At 37.4% G+C, this 14624-nt stretch overlaps 7 protein-coding genes across 7 annotated transcripts; 2 read left to right on the top strand and 5 right to left on the bottom strand.

Annotated features, from left to right (window-relative positions):
* Positions 1-120: 120 nt before the first annotated feature.
* Positions 121-1431, bottom strand: C9374_014082 (uncharacterized protein; the record flags this gene model as incomplete). The annotated part of the gene is made up of 1 exon (XM_044690030.1): positions 121-1431. The coding sequence occupies one exon, from the start codon at positions 1429-1431 to the stop codon at positions 121-123; it is 1311 nt and encodes a 436-aa protein (XP_044553514.1).
* Positions 1432-1589: 158 nt separating this feature from the next.
* On the bottom strand, positions 1590-2528 carry C9374_014081 (uncharacterized protein; the record flags this gene model as incomplete). Its single annotated transcript, XM_044690029.1, has 1 exon — positions 1590-2528. The coding sequence occupies one exon, from the start codon at positions 2526-2528 to the stop codon at positions 1590-1592; it is 939 nt and encodes a 312-aa protein (XP_044553513.1).
* Positions 2529-2816: 288 nt separating this feature from the next.
* On the top strand, positions 2817-5312 carry C9374_014080 (uncharacterized protein; the record flags this gene model as incomplete). Its single annotated transcript, XM_044690028.1, has 1 exon — positions 2817-5312. One exon carries the CDS (start codon positions 2817-2819, stop codon positions 5310-5312), a length of 2496 nt encoding a protein of 831 aa, XP_044553512.1.
* Positions 5313-5386: 74 nt separating this feature from the next.
* Positions 5387-6454, top strand: C9374_014079 (uncharacterized protein; the record flags this gene model as incomplete). Its single annotated transcript, XM_044690027.1, has 1 exon — positions 5387-6454. One exon carries the CDS (start codon positions 5387-5389, stop codon positions 6452-6454), a length of 1068 nt encoding a protein of 355 aa, XP_044553511.1.
* A 405-nt stretch (positions 6455-6859) lies between these two features.
* Positions 6860-7879, bottom strand: C9374_014078 (uncharacterized protein; the record flags this gene model as incomplete). Its single annotated transcript, XM_044690026.1, has 1 exon — positions 6860-7879. The coding sequence occupies one exon, from the start codon at positions 7877-7879 to the stop codon at positions 6860-6862; it is 1020 nt and encodes a 339-aa protein (XP_044553510.1).
* A 415-nt stretch (positions 7880-8294) lies between these two features.
* On the bottom strand, positions 8295-11234 carry C9374_014077 (uncharacterized protein; the record flags this gene model as incomplete). Its single annotated transcript, XM_044690024.1, has 1 exon — positions 8295-11234. The coding sequence occupies one exon, from the start codon at positions 11232-11234 to the stop codon at positions 8295-8297; it is 2940 nt and encodes a 979-aa protein (XP_044553509.1).
* A 142-nt stretch (positions 11235-11376) lies between these two features.
* C9374_014076 (uncharacterized protein) lies at positions 11377-14280 on the bottom strand (the record flags this gene model as incomplete). The annotated part of the gene is made up of 1 exon (XM_044690023.1): positions 11377-14280. One exon carries the CDS (start codon positions 14278-14280, stop codon positions 11377-11379), a length of 2904 nt encoding a protein of 967 aa, XP_044553508.1.
* Between the last annotated feature and the right edge of the window lie 344 nt (positions 14281-14624).

Genomic DNA, 14624 nt, shown 5'->3' with positions numbered 1-14624 from the left:
TGTTTACACAGTGATGACATGATGACAACTCCATTTTTCTTATAGAATAAATTGCTGTATTTATTCCATGATTGAGCGTAGATGGCTGAATTAAGTATTGGAGGGTTAGATCATAATTATTCAATGAATAGCAAAACTCTTGTCTTTAAGATAGAGACTCTTGGTTCCGTAATCATCCCAATCCTCGAAGGTGACCACAACGTTTTCAAAAGATGGTAAGCTAGCAATCACTGAGCCACCCATCCATGCACCAAATTGTCTCATTGGATCTGCAATGACTCGGAACGGCTTAAAGCTCTTTTCATTGTTCTCCAATTCAATTTTGGTTCGTTCTTGGAAGCCATTGAGTAGTGTGTTTCCTCCACTCAATATTATTGAGGAATAGTATTCTCTTCTTACGTCAATAGGACAGTTCTTAAAAGTGTCAAAGACGAGATCAGCCAATCCAGGAGCTTCCTTTCCAACAAGATATGGTTTAAACAAGAGTTCAGTACAAGAGAATAATTCCTCATCGAGCTTAATCACTTGACCGTCGGGTAATTCATAATTCTGTTGAATACTCGCGATTGGTTTTGTCAATTCCTTTTCATAATCCGAGGCCACATAGGCCATACTCTCCTTAATTTCTCTCACAAAATGATGCTCCGAAGAGGATGCAAATCGATATCCCTTGCCATACAATAGTCGTTGTAAGTAATGTGTAACATCTCGTCCTCCGAAATCTAAATGACGCATTGCATAATCTATAATATATCCCTCGTATACAGGTACTGTATGCGTAATGCAATCACCAGAATCAATAACCAATCCGGTTGTCTTTCCAACACTATACAATGAAAGAAGAGGTTGAGGCATGAAGCACAGGCCAGCAATTTCAAACACTTCAAACAAACACTCGGCAAGTTTTTCCTTTTCGGATTTTGTCATCATCGGATTTTCAGTGATCAAGATGAGAGTTTCTTGCAGCTCGACATCAAGTACATCCAACAATGCATATTCAATAAGGAATTCCATTTGCTCCCAATCCACCACACGCCCCTTCTCCATCGGATAGAAGAGGGTGTGAGAGTGTCTGGATTCAAGAGCCTTATCACCCACAATATAGTCTTCATCCAAATAGTCATCATCTTCCGTGAGTTGTTTGGTTTTATCTTGCTGTCCTTCCTCTGTTGCTTCTTCCGTAACGATAGAAGTCTTTCCCAATCGCCGTAGCCTTTTCATATGAAGCTTTCTATACCTTTCCACAATTTCACGCTCGTCCTCAAGATGAGGCAATCCCACAACATTTTGAAAACAACACGATGGTATTTCCTCACCTGCCAATCCAGCCTTAAACACACCGCTTCCAAAATCAATCACAATTGGAGGTGGAAGATCATACTGGGAATCCGTTGAGTCAGAATCGCCCAACACATTATCCGAGTAAGGCATTGTATTTTTTTAAGAGTTGTTTACTTTAAAGTAAGTCAGTGATAATATCCAGAAGAAGAAATAGCAAGTCACTATGCAATTATGCAACGCAATGGGAGCCTTAGCATGAATAACAATTTTTGAGCTCATAATTATATTTAATTAAATCCCAATATTCCTTATTCCCAGTCATCGTCGTCTTCAATCTCAGAATCTGATTCAAAAAAGAGTGGATTTCTTGTAACAGGTTTGATCAAATCAATCAAGTTCCTTGGTGGGTTATGCTGTTGTTTTGGAGGTGGTGGAATGTTAGGTTTCTTTTGGCATTTGAATCCTATGATGGGTTCTAGCGGTGGAGCATGGGTTGAGGAACATTGAACTCGATGCTTGATCGAATTTAATAGTTGACCAACCTTTGGTGATCGATTTGGAACGTCACACTTCATCCAAGACAAGAGTAAATTAGTCACCCTCACTGTATTCCATGTTTCAAATGGAATTTGCTTCAAGAAAGCTTCGAGTTCTCCAAACGACAACTCCATCACCATTGCATCCAACATGTCATTGGCGTCAGGAGGTTCTTGCAACGCTTTTAAGATAAATGCCCATTGTGTCATGATGCGTTGGAGAAGATTTTCAAGTTCTTGTTGATGACTGCTACAGCGAGCTTTCAATCTAAATAATGTTCTCCACAAGGTCATCCATCGTTTCGAAAACAAAGACTCTTCCAATCCATTTTCTACTTTTGCATTCATATCTTGTTGTAGATCATTCACAACATCATTTAATACACCAAAAAATTGGAATTCAACTAAATACTCAATGGCTTTTTCAACAACTTGTTCACTATTGTCATACATTAATTTTGAAAAAGAATAGCCATATACTAATTTGAAAGCAAATTCAACACTTGCCATGGCTCGTTCCTTGTCCTGCAATTCATCACATTGAAACATGTAAGACTGAGAGGTTGGATCTTGGAAATATTTTGCAAAAATTGGAGATTGTTTCAATACCAGTTTATGGACCCGTAATGAATGATCATTCAAGCATAGTTGAAAATCGCTCGTGGTCGGATCGTTCCAAAGACTTTGGAAGAAGGCAACGAGTGAAGACATTTTTTAAATTTGAAATCGGAACATGCATGTTCTTTCAGCTGATCAATTTTTTTCCAACTCAATTCATTGAATGCATTGTTCTCTGTTCACCATGGTTCAGAGGTGCTCGATAAACGATGAATGTTTAAGCAATGTGATGAAACAGATTTTTGAATACTAAAATGCGTAAGGAAAGAACAAAATTTGATTCATCCAATAAACATCACATTGTAATTGTTATCCGTTGAAAATTGGTGCTGATGGACGACATATCGATTCCAAAAATCTTTTAAGAAGCGACAAAGAAAAATGACCACACGGCTCGTCGATTATTTGGCCGTGATAGGCACGAACCTGGATCCGAGAGACTATTTAATTACCAACACTACAACTCCGATGAGAGAGCAGCATGAAAAGTTGAGAGATGGACTACAGAAGACGAATGCTCTGGCGGATGATGAAGAATTTGTCAATGTGGAGCATGAAAATCATGCCATTCATGATTCGGAGGATGTAACAACAAGTACAAATGAATTTAATTCAAATCAAATATTATTTTCGGATAAGGTGAAGAAGCCTGTAATATTGGATCGATACCCGAAGGAAGATTTTCCTAATTATCCATTGTCCAACGAAATTCCGTTATTTTGCTTCCCGAGTGGAGAAATTAGCATTTCAGTTGACGAATGCACCTTACCATCGTTCTTTACATTTGTATTGACGGGATCTGATGGTAATAAGACATATGGTGCTTGTTTGAATGTATGGGAAGAATATAATTTGGATGATGTAATGCTTCCTTCCCGAAAATCTTCAGAAGCTCAAATTGATGAAGATTTAATCTCTCTTGTATTCGATCCAATCAAAACAGAAAGAAAATCCTCAACTATTTATATGAGCAAAAGTATTTGTATCATATCTCACTATCCATTTTACAATGTATTTAAATTCTTTTTAACGCAAATGTATCGTATAAGTATTACACCATCCAAGATTCCAATTGAAAGATTTATCAGCAATTTTGTTTCAGAAGTGCCACTTCCATCCCAAGGAAAAGTACAAGTCCACTACAGTATTGGAGACAAAGAAATTTATATTACACGACCACCTCCAAATGATCTACCATTAGCAGAACTTGATTTTGAGCTAATATTTTCTGTTTTATCATTGGACAATATTTTAATTCTGTTTGACTTGGTATTGCAAGAACGAAAAATTTTATTTATTTCTGAGCATGCTGGTATTTTAACACCTGTTGCTGAGATTATTTGTCAACTCATGTTCCCCTTCAAATGGCATCATATCTATATCCCTCTACTCCCATCGAAGTGTGCTGAATTCTTGTTTGCTCCTGTTCCATTCATTATGGGAATACAACGACAATCTATTACCAATGAGATACCAGCAGATGTTTTTCAAATTGATCTTGATAATAATCTCATAGTTTGCAACAAGCAACAATCAGTACCCAACCTGCCAGAGAAACAAAAAGCTAAACTGAAAAAAACTCTGTCAGATATTGTAAAATGTAGAGTAGACTCAGCTAGAAGCGTTGAGAAGAGACATTTCTATGATTTGGCATATTCCATGGCGCCACTGCCAGATGATATTGATCCTGTAACAGGAGAAAATTATGTCTTCCCTACAAAGGAAGTACGACTTGCATTTTTCAAATTTTTCGTCAATCTCTTTGGAAGATATAGAACCTATTACAAGGATGTGGATGATACAGATAAGGAATATTTAATCAACCTAGATTTGGAAGCTCATTTCAGAAAAAAGTCCTTTATCGCGTCTCTTCCAGACCAAGCTCAATCCTTCATGACCATCTTCTTGCAGACACAGTCATTTGAAAGGTTTTTACTGGATCGCTTGGAGAAAGCCAATCAACATGAAGTCTTGCTATTTGATGAATATATCATTGAAAAGAACAATAAGGATGCTTTCCGATTCAAAAAGACACCTCTACACTTTATTAACAAAAACTATTCCATCTCTAAAACCTTAATGAGCTTGTCTCCAGATTTAAGCAATTTACCTGCCACCACTGAACCGTACATTTACACTCGATTTCCAACCTCTTTCGATCATAGCTTGTTCACAAAGCGAGAATATTCTCAATTGCTAGTTTCTGAATCGGAAATCAAATCAGACAACGAAATTAACCTTTCTTGGAAAGCATGTATTACAACACTGTCATCTCTTTCTGGACATGGAATGTCAAGCTCGTCATCTACGGATACATCTCCTAGATATGTACCATTCACGAGTAGTAGCATCAACAGTTCCAGCAAACTAGGGATATCCAACATGTTGCTAGACGAGTTGAGCAATAACAATTATTTCAACAGATTTTCATTCAACACTCATTCAGAATGTTATCATTGCCATCACATGTGTAATGAGAACGAAATTCGAATAGGTTGGAATTTAAAGAGTGCACAAACTTACACCACACAATGCCCTATGTGTAAGAAACCTTTTGTTCCTCGATTTGAGGTATATTTCACACTGGACAGCTCTTCCACAGAGGAACCACAACAAACTTCCATTCGATTAATAACGAGCGTTGAATATCTATCTCCTCTTGTATTACGGAAAGAAATTGATAATCTAGTTTCTCATGATGTAAAAGCTGATTCTGCTTTGGTGTGGCAACATCCCGTTCTGTTCTGGAACCTAATTGTACATTTCCGATCCTCACCTTTGCCACTCAGCTTTATTTTCCCATGTATTGATTGGAATGAGGTAATTACTCATGTAGTTACAACATTAACTCAAAAGAGCTCTGCCATTGTTCATTAGCCAACTCAATGTAAACCATATGCAATACAATACGCAAATCATTGTTAACGCAAGAAGGAGCAATTTGAAAAAAAATGTTTCCAAGCAACAAAGACATTTACCTTGCTCGAACCATGCAAGATGCGATTAACATGTTCGTTACTTGCTTCGGAAAGGAAGACACTATGGAAGATGGACAATCATCACTCTCTCCTCCAACGATGGTTCAACAAGTTTCCCATGACCATGTCGTTGGAAGTATTAGTTCCACGTCTTCTTCCGCTGATCACAATCATGAACAGTCATTGTTTTGGAGAGAATTTGTGATTGTCAGTCACAAGACCATGAATTCAAACTTGATGTGGAAAAATTTAATTATGATTTCCTTGTTTTTAAATGATGATGGAGATGAACAAGAATTATTGACGAAGGCAATTTCAACAATTACTGTAAAATCCATTCCTTTTATGGGCAATTTTAAATATTCTTTTTTAATACCCATTCCAGAAAATAATTCATTCTATGCAACTTTGAGAGAGAAAATTAATGATATTAACAAGACACAACCCCAACATGTGGAAGTAACCACTGCCATGTATGTCACCAAGACCATGTATTGTCAATCGTTATTAGGCAAAGATCGTGAAATTGCGATTCCTTCCATTGTTTCACATTTCGAATTTTTAGACAAGTCCTTCAACATGGAACGCTATCTCAACAACGTCAAGCTGTACAGTGAAACTCACAAAATAGCATATGGAGATTTACCGAATGAAAGAGATGTCAAATTTTATCAAACTGCAAAATTCATCATTCCAGCACGAAATCAAAATGGTGAAGAGAATGAGAAATTCGCAGAACGATTACTTGTTCATCCAATAGCCACCAATGACTCACAAAATGCTCCAGTTTCGTGTTGTGCCATGTTTTACGATAGAAAAGCCAAAAGTGCCTTCTTGCATGACGTGACTGTTCGTCCTCAATTTCGACAGCAAGGATTAGCTCAATACATGACTAAAATTATGATGGAAAGAGCATTCTTTGAGTATGGAATGGAGAGTGTGACCTTGACAGCAGTTGGATCAGCGAAAGATATTTATCATCGAAAATTTGGATTTGAAGAATGTGGATTGGTGGAATATATTAACAAGGCAAATGAGTAAACCCACACCAATGATCGAACACTTTCCTTTTAATGATTTGATTGAAACAACATTTTCATGTTGCACCCATGCATGGTCAATCATTAACATAGTGGCTTGGTTTGGAAGTGTGTTATTTCTCAGCTGCAGATTTTCTTTGAACGTCATTTCCATTGTAAAAAAGTCTTGGTTTACCACTCAAAAAAAAATTGGCCAAAGCAAATTACAAGCTTTTTATCTTGGCATCCCGACCTTCCCAGAATTACGAAAATTTGTAGAATTTGATTTCATGTTATACACACACATGAAACCAAATTCTTCAAATTTTCGCAATCACACGAATTTCTTTCGTCATCAAGCTAAACATTTTTCATGATGATTGGCGAAATGATTATTTTTATTGTATAAAGACCGTTAGTGTATACATCACTCCAACAAATTTAATCCCGTCTTTAAAATTTCATAGTTTGGTTCTTGTTGTAGTGTTTTCTTTAGGTGTTCATCATGAACATTGTTCAAATTTAAATTTAACATTCTAAGAGTGGGTCGTAAGGTCGTGCTTGTTAGCAAAGCCAAAGCTCCGACATGGGATATGTGATTTTGTGCCAAATTTAAGGCTGTCAGTTGTTGCAAATGCGGACTGTGTGCAATACATTGAGCGGCCCTATCATTAACTCCATTCAACTTTAAATTTAAATAAGTCACTTGTTTCAATAGCGAGCTTGAACAGAGTGTTTGAATTCCTTCCTCTTCCAGTCGATTCCATTCCAAGTCCAAATGCCTTAAGTTTTTGAAATGAACTTCGGCTGAAATAAGCGTATTCATTCCTGCCACCCGTAACCCACAATGACATAGTTTCAATACTTTCAAATTTTGACACAATGTGATGTTTTGCACTAAATTTGAAATACCTTCTGCTTGGATGGAGTTTTTAGACAAATCCAAATGTGTCAGTTGGTTCAATAGTGTAACACTTTTAACACCTTGAGCAGTGCATTGTGTTCTTTGTAAAATGAAACTTTGTAAATTGTTTAAAACTCCGCTTTTCACAAATTCATGAATACCTTCATCTCCTATATTCACATTCATGGAAATATTTAAGTAGTTCAATTGTGTTACAAAAGGTTGTGAAATGGTGAAAGCTGCACTTTGTGAAATTAAATTTCCTTGTAAATCAAGATATTTCAGTTGTTGAAATGTGTTTACATTCTTTTCAGAGAATATGTCATAAAGACATGAATCCGAAATTTTACAGTTTGCTATGGTCAAGCGTGTCAGCTCGGAATGTTGTTTCGAAAGAGATTGAAACAAGTCACTCCAATCCTTCATTTCCATCGTGGTCAAGTATGAAAATTCTAGATCCACGATTTTATATCCAAGCTTGATAAAGTTACGAGTGAAATTGAATTTCGTTTCATCTTGAATGTTACGGACAGAGTGGTACATTCGCTTCGAACAACAGAGCCATTGTTTGCACACAAGTCGACACTGTAGAACAATTCGTCTCGGAGAGAGAAAGTGAAGAATGTGAGTACAGACAAGATCATCCATCCATTCGAGATTTTGAAATGAATGTTGTTGTTGTTGACCATGACAGGATCGTGTTGGATCATCAAGATGCAAGGAAGTACAGATTTCTTCTAAATGTTCATCACCATTCTCCTCCGATTTTAACTTTTTCAATTCCAAAGCATCACGCTCTTCATTGAAAGAACATTTGATTCGCTTTTTTAATGTTCTTGAGATCATCACGGAAGGCACGGTATCAAGACAATTTTTTCATGAATTCCGAACTGGAGAGACACTTGACCTCCATTCATCAACAGAATGCCTTCACATAACAACAACTCGAATGACAATCTCAAACATCCCAAACATTTCTAGTAAGGGTGTAAGGAGTCATGAGCATTAAATAAAGTCCACCAAAAACAAACTCCCAAAATGCAAAGAGTGACGCTGATACCACATAGGGAATATTCGACCCATCCAAAGTGGAAACTAGAACAATTAAGGATATCAATAATGGAATGGTGATGCATAGAGGACATGCTCCAAAGGCAAAGAAGGCGTAATGCTGTTGTTGATCTGGATCATATTTCATCTTTGATTTTTTAGCACTCTCGTCACTAATAACATCGACAGAAACGCTAACAGTTTTCTTGTCCATATTGGTTTTTGTTGCAATTTCCCATGTAATCCAGGCAGGTAATCCACAAATCAAAATGAACATAATGAGCCAACAAGGTGTGAATACCGTTCTCCAAGGCTCTGTAATGATTCCATCTATTTTCAGAGGAATGAGAAGCATTTGTACTCCAATCATTACAATGATGATAAAAATGAATATCAGAATGGTAAGAGTAGAGATGTCTGTAACGTGTTGATTATGAGTTTGCTTGTCAAATTCTTGGAAGACTGTAATTTTAGGTGCTTCCTTTTTTCTTTCTCTAGGTTTTGGTGTCGAAACCATTTCATCCGTTCTTGTTCCTTTGGATGCTGTCTCTGTTTCATCATCGAACGCAGTAGAGTCGTCAAATGTATCTTCAAAGTCATCATCGTCATCCTCTTCAGTTTCTGTACCGTTGGATGCTTCATCTTCTGAAAATTCTATAAAGTCTTCGTCATATGGTTGTGAAATATATTTTGCTTTTGAATAGAATTCTCTTCTCTTATGAGCACGGACCTTGTAAGCAAAATAGAAATAATCTGGCGTATTCACTGTCAAATTTGGTCGTTCTTTTAACATGTCTGCAAATTGCAACCTCCTTCGCACATACTTATGCAAAATATATGCAAAGCAAAATCCAACGAATATTGTGTAAACACAAAGACAAGGTATAGAAAAGGATGTCCAAAGTGAACTCTTGAACCAAAACCATTTGAGCCCAAACACAAAGGCACAAAAATAGAATGTGTACTGCCCTAACACAATTGCAACAAAATGAAGAAAATGTGAGGCATCATAAAATCCATGCTTGCAGAATATGGTTTCTCTCAACCCCAATGAAATGTTTCCAACAATTGAAAATAAGAAAGAAGCAAAGAATGGTAGGAAAACAAAAAGTAATGTGTTCTTATCGTTTTTTGCAATAACTCCATCTTCTTGTAATCCAAATGTAATTGTGGAAATCATAAAGCAAATGATGGCCACTAGTGGATTAAGTACAAATGAATTAAATAATAGATATTTTCTAGAATTTTCATGTCTGTTCTGTAGCAGTATTCGTTGCTTCAGAAAGTATTTCTTTTTTCTGAGCCGAATTAAGTTGAAACGAAATTTGTTACGTTGAGGAAAATCAAAATCATGAGAATATGACAACAACATCGAGTTGTTTTGAATATGTTTGGAGTTAAAAAATGTTAAATATCTCTCCTTCCAAAGACAATCCATGCAAAGAGTCATGTACCATCTCTTACAAACTAAGTTATAATTATTATCCTCCACATATTGAATTCCTAGAAACGTAAAAATATGCAGTAGTACAAAATCAGGGACTTTTAAAAGGAGACAGTCGTTTTTGATATTACTTTCAGACTTCTCAGTACTGTTGGAATTCTTTACAGAGAGTAAAACGTTTGTTCCCAAATTCATCAAAGCAGGGGAAGAGTATAAAAAGCTGTTGCCAACAGACTCAGAAATTTTGGGTGAAGTAAGTCTATCAGACAAATTTGTATCTTTGGTGTCCACATTATCTTCAGTGAATCTTACAAGAGCATAATCTTTTGACCTTGGAGAAAGATTCATTCGATTTCTATGTTCGGCTCCGGCTACGGCTCCACGTGGAGCCTTAATATGTTCAGACATGCTGTACGAATTTCTAGGAACAGCTGATAAGGCTTCCTTCCGTTTACGATTCTTTTCTTCCGAAATATTTGATCGTATACTGATTTCTGTTGAGGTATTACTCGTTCGATGATGTGACACTATTTTAGAGTTTTTGGATCCATGCTCTGGTGTTACATTTGTTGTATTTGGAGTTTTCACCTCTCGATTATCGTCATGTGTGACCTTGTTCGATGTTAAGCTTGTTGCTTTAGTTTCAGGTATCGTTGAGGTGTTTGGAGCAGAGCGTCCAGAATGCTGTTGAGACTGTTGATCAACATGCAAGGAGTTATTGCTGTTAGAGTTTGCTGATGAGGTGGTCGTGGTCGTGGTATGAATATCTAATCGGAGGTCATTGTTAGTTAATACAGCAGAGGTTGTTGCGGGAGTTGTGGCTCGGCTTTGTGATGAAAAAACAATATCGTCTATCAGTAGTGTTCCATTAGGAATGGTTTCCTCGCTAGACACAGAAATAATATCTTCCTCACCCCGATTATTACTCGTAGCTCCAGCTGAGTAACCACTGGCACTGGATGTTCCATCGCACTCAGCAGTTTCCAAAGCGAGATGGTTAGAAGAAGATGATGAAGTTGTTGAGTGTATGCATCGTTGATGGGTTGGATTGGTGTTGATCAACGATGAAATGGTTGATGGTTGCTTTCCTCCGACAGCTGCATGTTGAGCGGGATTTAGAGTCGCAATAACAGGAAGTATGAGCGCGTTCGCCTCTATTGCAATGTCGTTCGTTGATGGTGCTTGTTGTTGCTCTTGTTGTACGATCATAGTATTAGTGCTACTGCTATTCTCCATGGTGCTATCGGAAGATGAAGTTGAAATTGAAAATTGATGTTGATCATCTATTAACAGTGCTGTTCTGGATGTGCTTTTACTATCCATCTTTTTGAGCGCCTCGTTGTTTTTGTGGCCTTCCGACTCATTGTTACTGCCGATCGTTGGATCGTCATTGGAGTTGGCCATTTTTGTTTTGACAAAATTTATTTGTTGTCGAAATTGGTTCTCAATCGTTTCGATTTTCCAATGCGACATTCTCACCTGGGGAAGGTTTTTTGGTAATTATTTGGCAGGCTTCGTTCTCGTTTCAGTCAGCCTAAGGTGACATCTAACTTGTGTCCATTTCAATCCAAGGACCAATTTCACTGTCCTGGTCTCTTTCTGATAAACTACAAACACCTTCGCTTGTTGTATAGTAATTGTATTTTCTGGATTCAGTATCTGTGTGTTGAGGAGTACTACAATGATCTTCTGGGCTTTCGGGACGAGCAAGTGGAGAGTTCACATCTTCAAGCATTAATTTTTTCTTCTTCTTTTTAAGAGCAGAAATGGTCTTAATATGCTGAGCTAAGGAATCATCTTTGGCATCTGATGTTTGTTCAACGGATAAACTTTGAGCTTGTGTAGCACTGGTAGTAGACAACGCTTCTTCTTCACCTTTTTCACTTATGTCTGCAATAAGCGAGCTTTCATTATTAGAAACCACGTTATTAAAGGTGACAGCATATTTTTTGATGATTGAGTTTTTCTTGTTCCTCCTTGATCTTGTACTTATTGAAGCTTTGTCATCGACTCCTTCAGCTTCATCACTGCTCGAACTGCTGCTTGCGGTTTCTTTTAGCACCGAAGTTTGTGCCTTTGCAATTGATGATGGCTTCTCCCTAACGTCATTAGGTTGCACAGAAGCAACAACGTCCATACTTGCTGTTAGAGGTATTTGGGTTGGCTGTTGTTGATCAATTATAGAGACTGAACTTGGTACATTTGAGCTTATTTTCATGTTTTCTGTTGTTGTTGAGAATGAGGATGCAACAAGACTCTTTGAAGTCACATCTGACACATGACATGGATCATTATCCAATGATACAGCTGAAGAAGCGCTCTCTGTTAAGCTCCTAATTTCTAAAGATTCCCTTTTCTTTTGGAGAGCTTGTAACATTCTTTTTGAAGACCAATGTTGGTGTTTCTTATCAAAAAGCGACTTGGGATGCACAGAACTGCATTTTCCGGTCTCAAAGTTGAATAATTTCTTCCCTTCGAAAACCATTTTCATTGATTTAAACACGCTTCCGTGTATGGCAGCAATAGAACGGTCAATGTTAGTGTTATCAATTTTTGGTACATTGTACACTTCAGCACGATCATATAAATATTTTTGAATTTGTCTAATGTTTTGGAAGTACTTGACATACTTGTTGTTTCTTGGCTCCAGTGTCATGTATTTGGCTCTAATAGCAAATCTTTCTTTGTGTTTTTGTTGGTTACTGATATAAATGATATATGGTAAAATGCATGTAGGATATTTCTTCATCAAATCTACAATGAAATCAGTTAATAAGTGTACTCCCTCCACAACAAGCCCTTCATTTCTTTCAATCGATTGTTCAATAATTTTTTCTAATTGTTCAATAACTAGTTTGCATTGTCTTCTGAATCCCTCTACTGTCAATTCGTCTGGTGTAAGCTTATCCTTCAGTGCTTTTCCTTCTTCAGTGGTAAGCAATGCTTCCCCTGCGTGGTAGGTTGATGCAAACAGCACTGGTTCCTCATCTTTGGAAATAAATGCTCTCAACATGTGTCTAATGTTATCAGTCGAAAGTACTTTCGTAATTCCTAAACGAGAGGCAATCAAAGAAGCTAAGGTACTTTTTCCAGTCCCTGAAGTTCCTCCAAATAAAATGATGAGAGGTCTTTTTCTTTCTTGAATAGAGCAAGCTATTGTGAAATCTCTAACTCTATTTGCTCTGTTATATCCAAACACATTGAGAGCTATTCTAATAATTTCTTGGAATTGGTTTCGTGTTAAGAAAATAACAAATGCTCTGTCATGTTTTTTGCTCTGAGTTTTCATTATGGAGGCATTTTGTTTAAGCATGTACGTGATCTCTCTTATTAGATATGATTTGCTTTTTACATGTTTATCATATCTTAGAATTCTCTTTTTGGAGGAGATGATGTTGGGATTATTTGGGGAGGATCCAAGAACAGTAATGCTTGGCAAGCTTCCGTTTTTCATCGCATTTTGGGTGTCAGACAAGTGATGTTTTGAGGGAACTGACAAAGGAACACTTGTGGCGTCTGTTGAAAATTTGGGTGTGAAGCATTGGGAAGGTGACGTTGAAATCAACTTGTCATGATTTGGTGAGAGTGAAACATCATCATTGTGATCGTTGTCTTCGTGATCAGAGTCATCGATATCATTTCCGCTATCGTAGGGTGACCGAGAAATCTTGTGTTTACGGTGATGTTTTTTCTTGTGCGACCTTTTTGAATTACTCTGGTCGTCACCAGAGGACAGATGTTGCTGGCTTGAGCAATCATACGTCTGGACTGAAACTTTGTTTGCTGCAACTGTAGAGTTTGTTGGAGGAGAGTCAATAAAGTCATAAAGAGTGGCGTTTTCCTTGTCGTCCTCTCGTTCAGACTCACTTGTTTCTCCTTCTGAGGAGCTGCTAGAGTTGTCCACGACAACGTTCATTGGAACCGAAGAGGCAGAGTTTTCTCTTGGAGTTGTGGTTGATATTTGATTTGAATAATTGTTGTTGGAGTGGTGGGAGAAGGTTGTTGATTCATCACGATCGGAAGTCGAATGGATATTTACATCTGATGAATAATTATTTACATCCATGTGATTGTTGATCTCTTCTAAATAGTCATCCTCTTCGGAGGAATGTTTTGATCGTTCGGAGAGCTGTTGTTTGTGTTTTTGAAGCAAAAGGTTGGTTTTTGCTTCGGAAAGCCATTTGAAGACTAAATCCGAAATTTCTGCTGCATCACTTTGTTTACATCCCATAATTAATAGGGTACTCAACACGTGATAGTGGGCATAACATGATATACGTTGTTTATATTCCGTTTGGGAAGGTTCGGTTTGTTGTTTCTCATCATCGTTTTCCGGTTCTAGGACATAAATAAACACCACCTTATCCTTGGGGTGGTTGGAGTTTTGTTGTTGATTAGTTGTTGTTGTTGATGATACAACAAGATCTATTGGTTCTTGTGGTTCCGACATGATGATACCGTTATACAAAGCAACGATTCTGTATCTTATAGTAGATTGATGAAGTGATGAGAACTAACAATAACAAACGTTCCCAATTATCTCTTTTGGAACAGTACGTGGTGCAGATTGCGCAATTTCGAAATCACAACACCTCCCTGTATGAGTGAAAACAAGCCGACAAGCTTGAAATTTTTTTGATGGACGAATTCTATTGGAAGTCTGTCTCAAAATTGGATGTCTTGCCAAAACGCTCACAATATTGGGTTACAGGGGCAACGTTGATTCGTGAGGATTATGTTTTCAATCACGATTCCAAAAATTACCGCAGCAACTTGCTGTTCTTCATTGTGCTC

Source organism: Naegleria lovaniensis (genome assembly GCF_003324165.1).
Source record: "Naegleria lovaniensis strain ATCC 30569 chromosome Unknown tig007, whole genome shotgun sequence".
Taxonomy (NCBI): domain Eukaryota; phylum Heterolobosea; class Eutetramitea; order Acrasida; family Naegleriidae; genus Naegleria; species Naegleria lovaniensis.
Note: the sequence above shows the minus strand (reverse complement) of the source record. Positions and strands in the feature narration are given on the sequence as shown.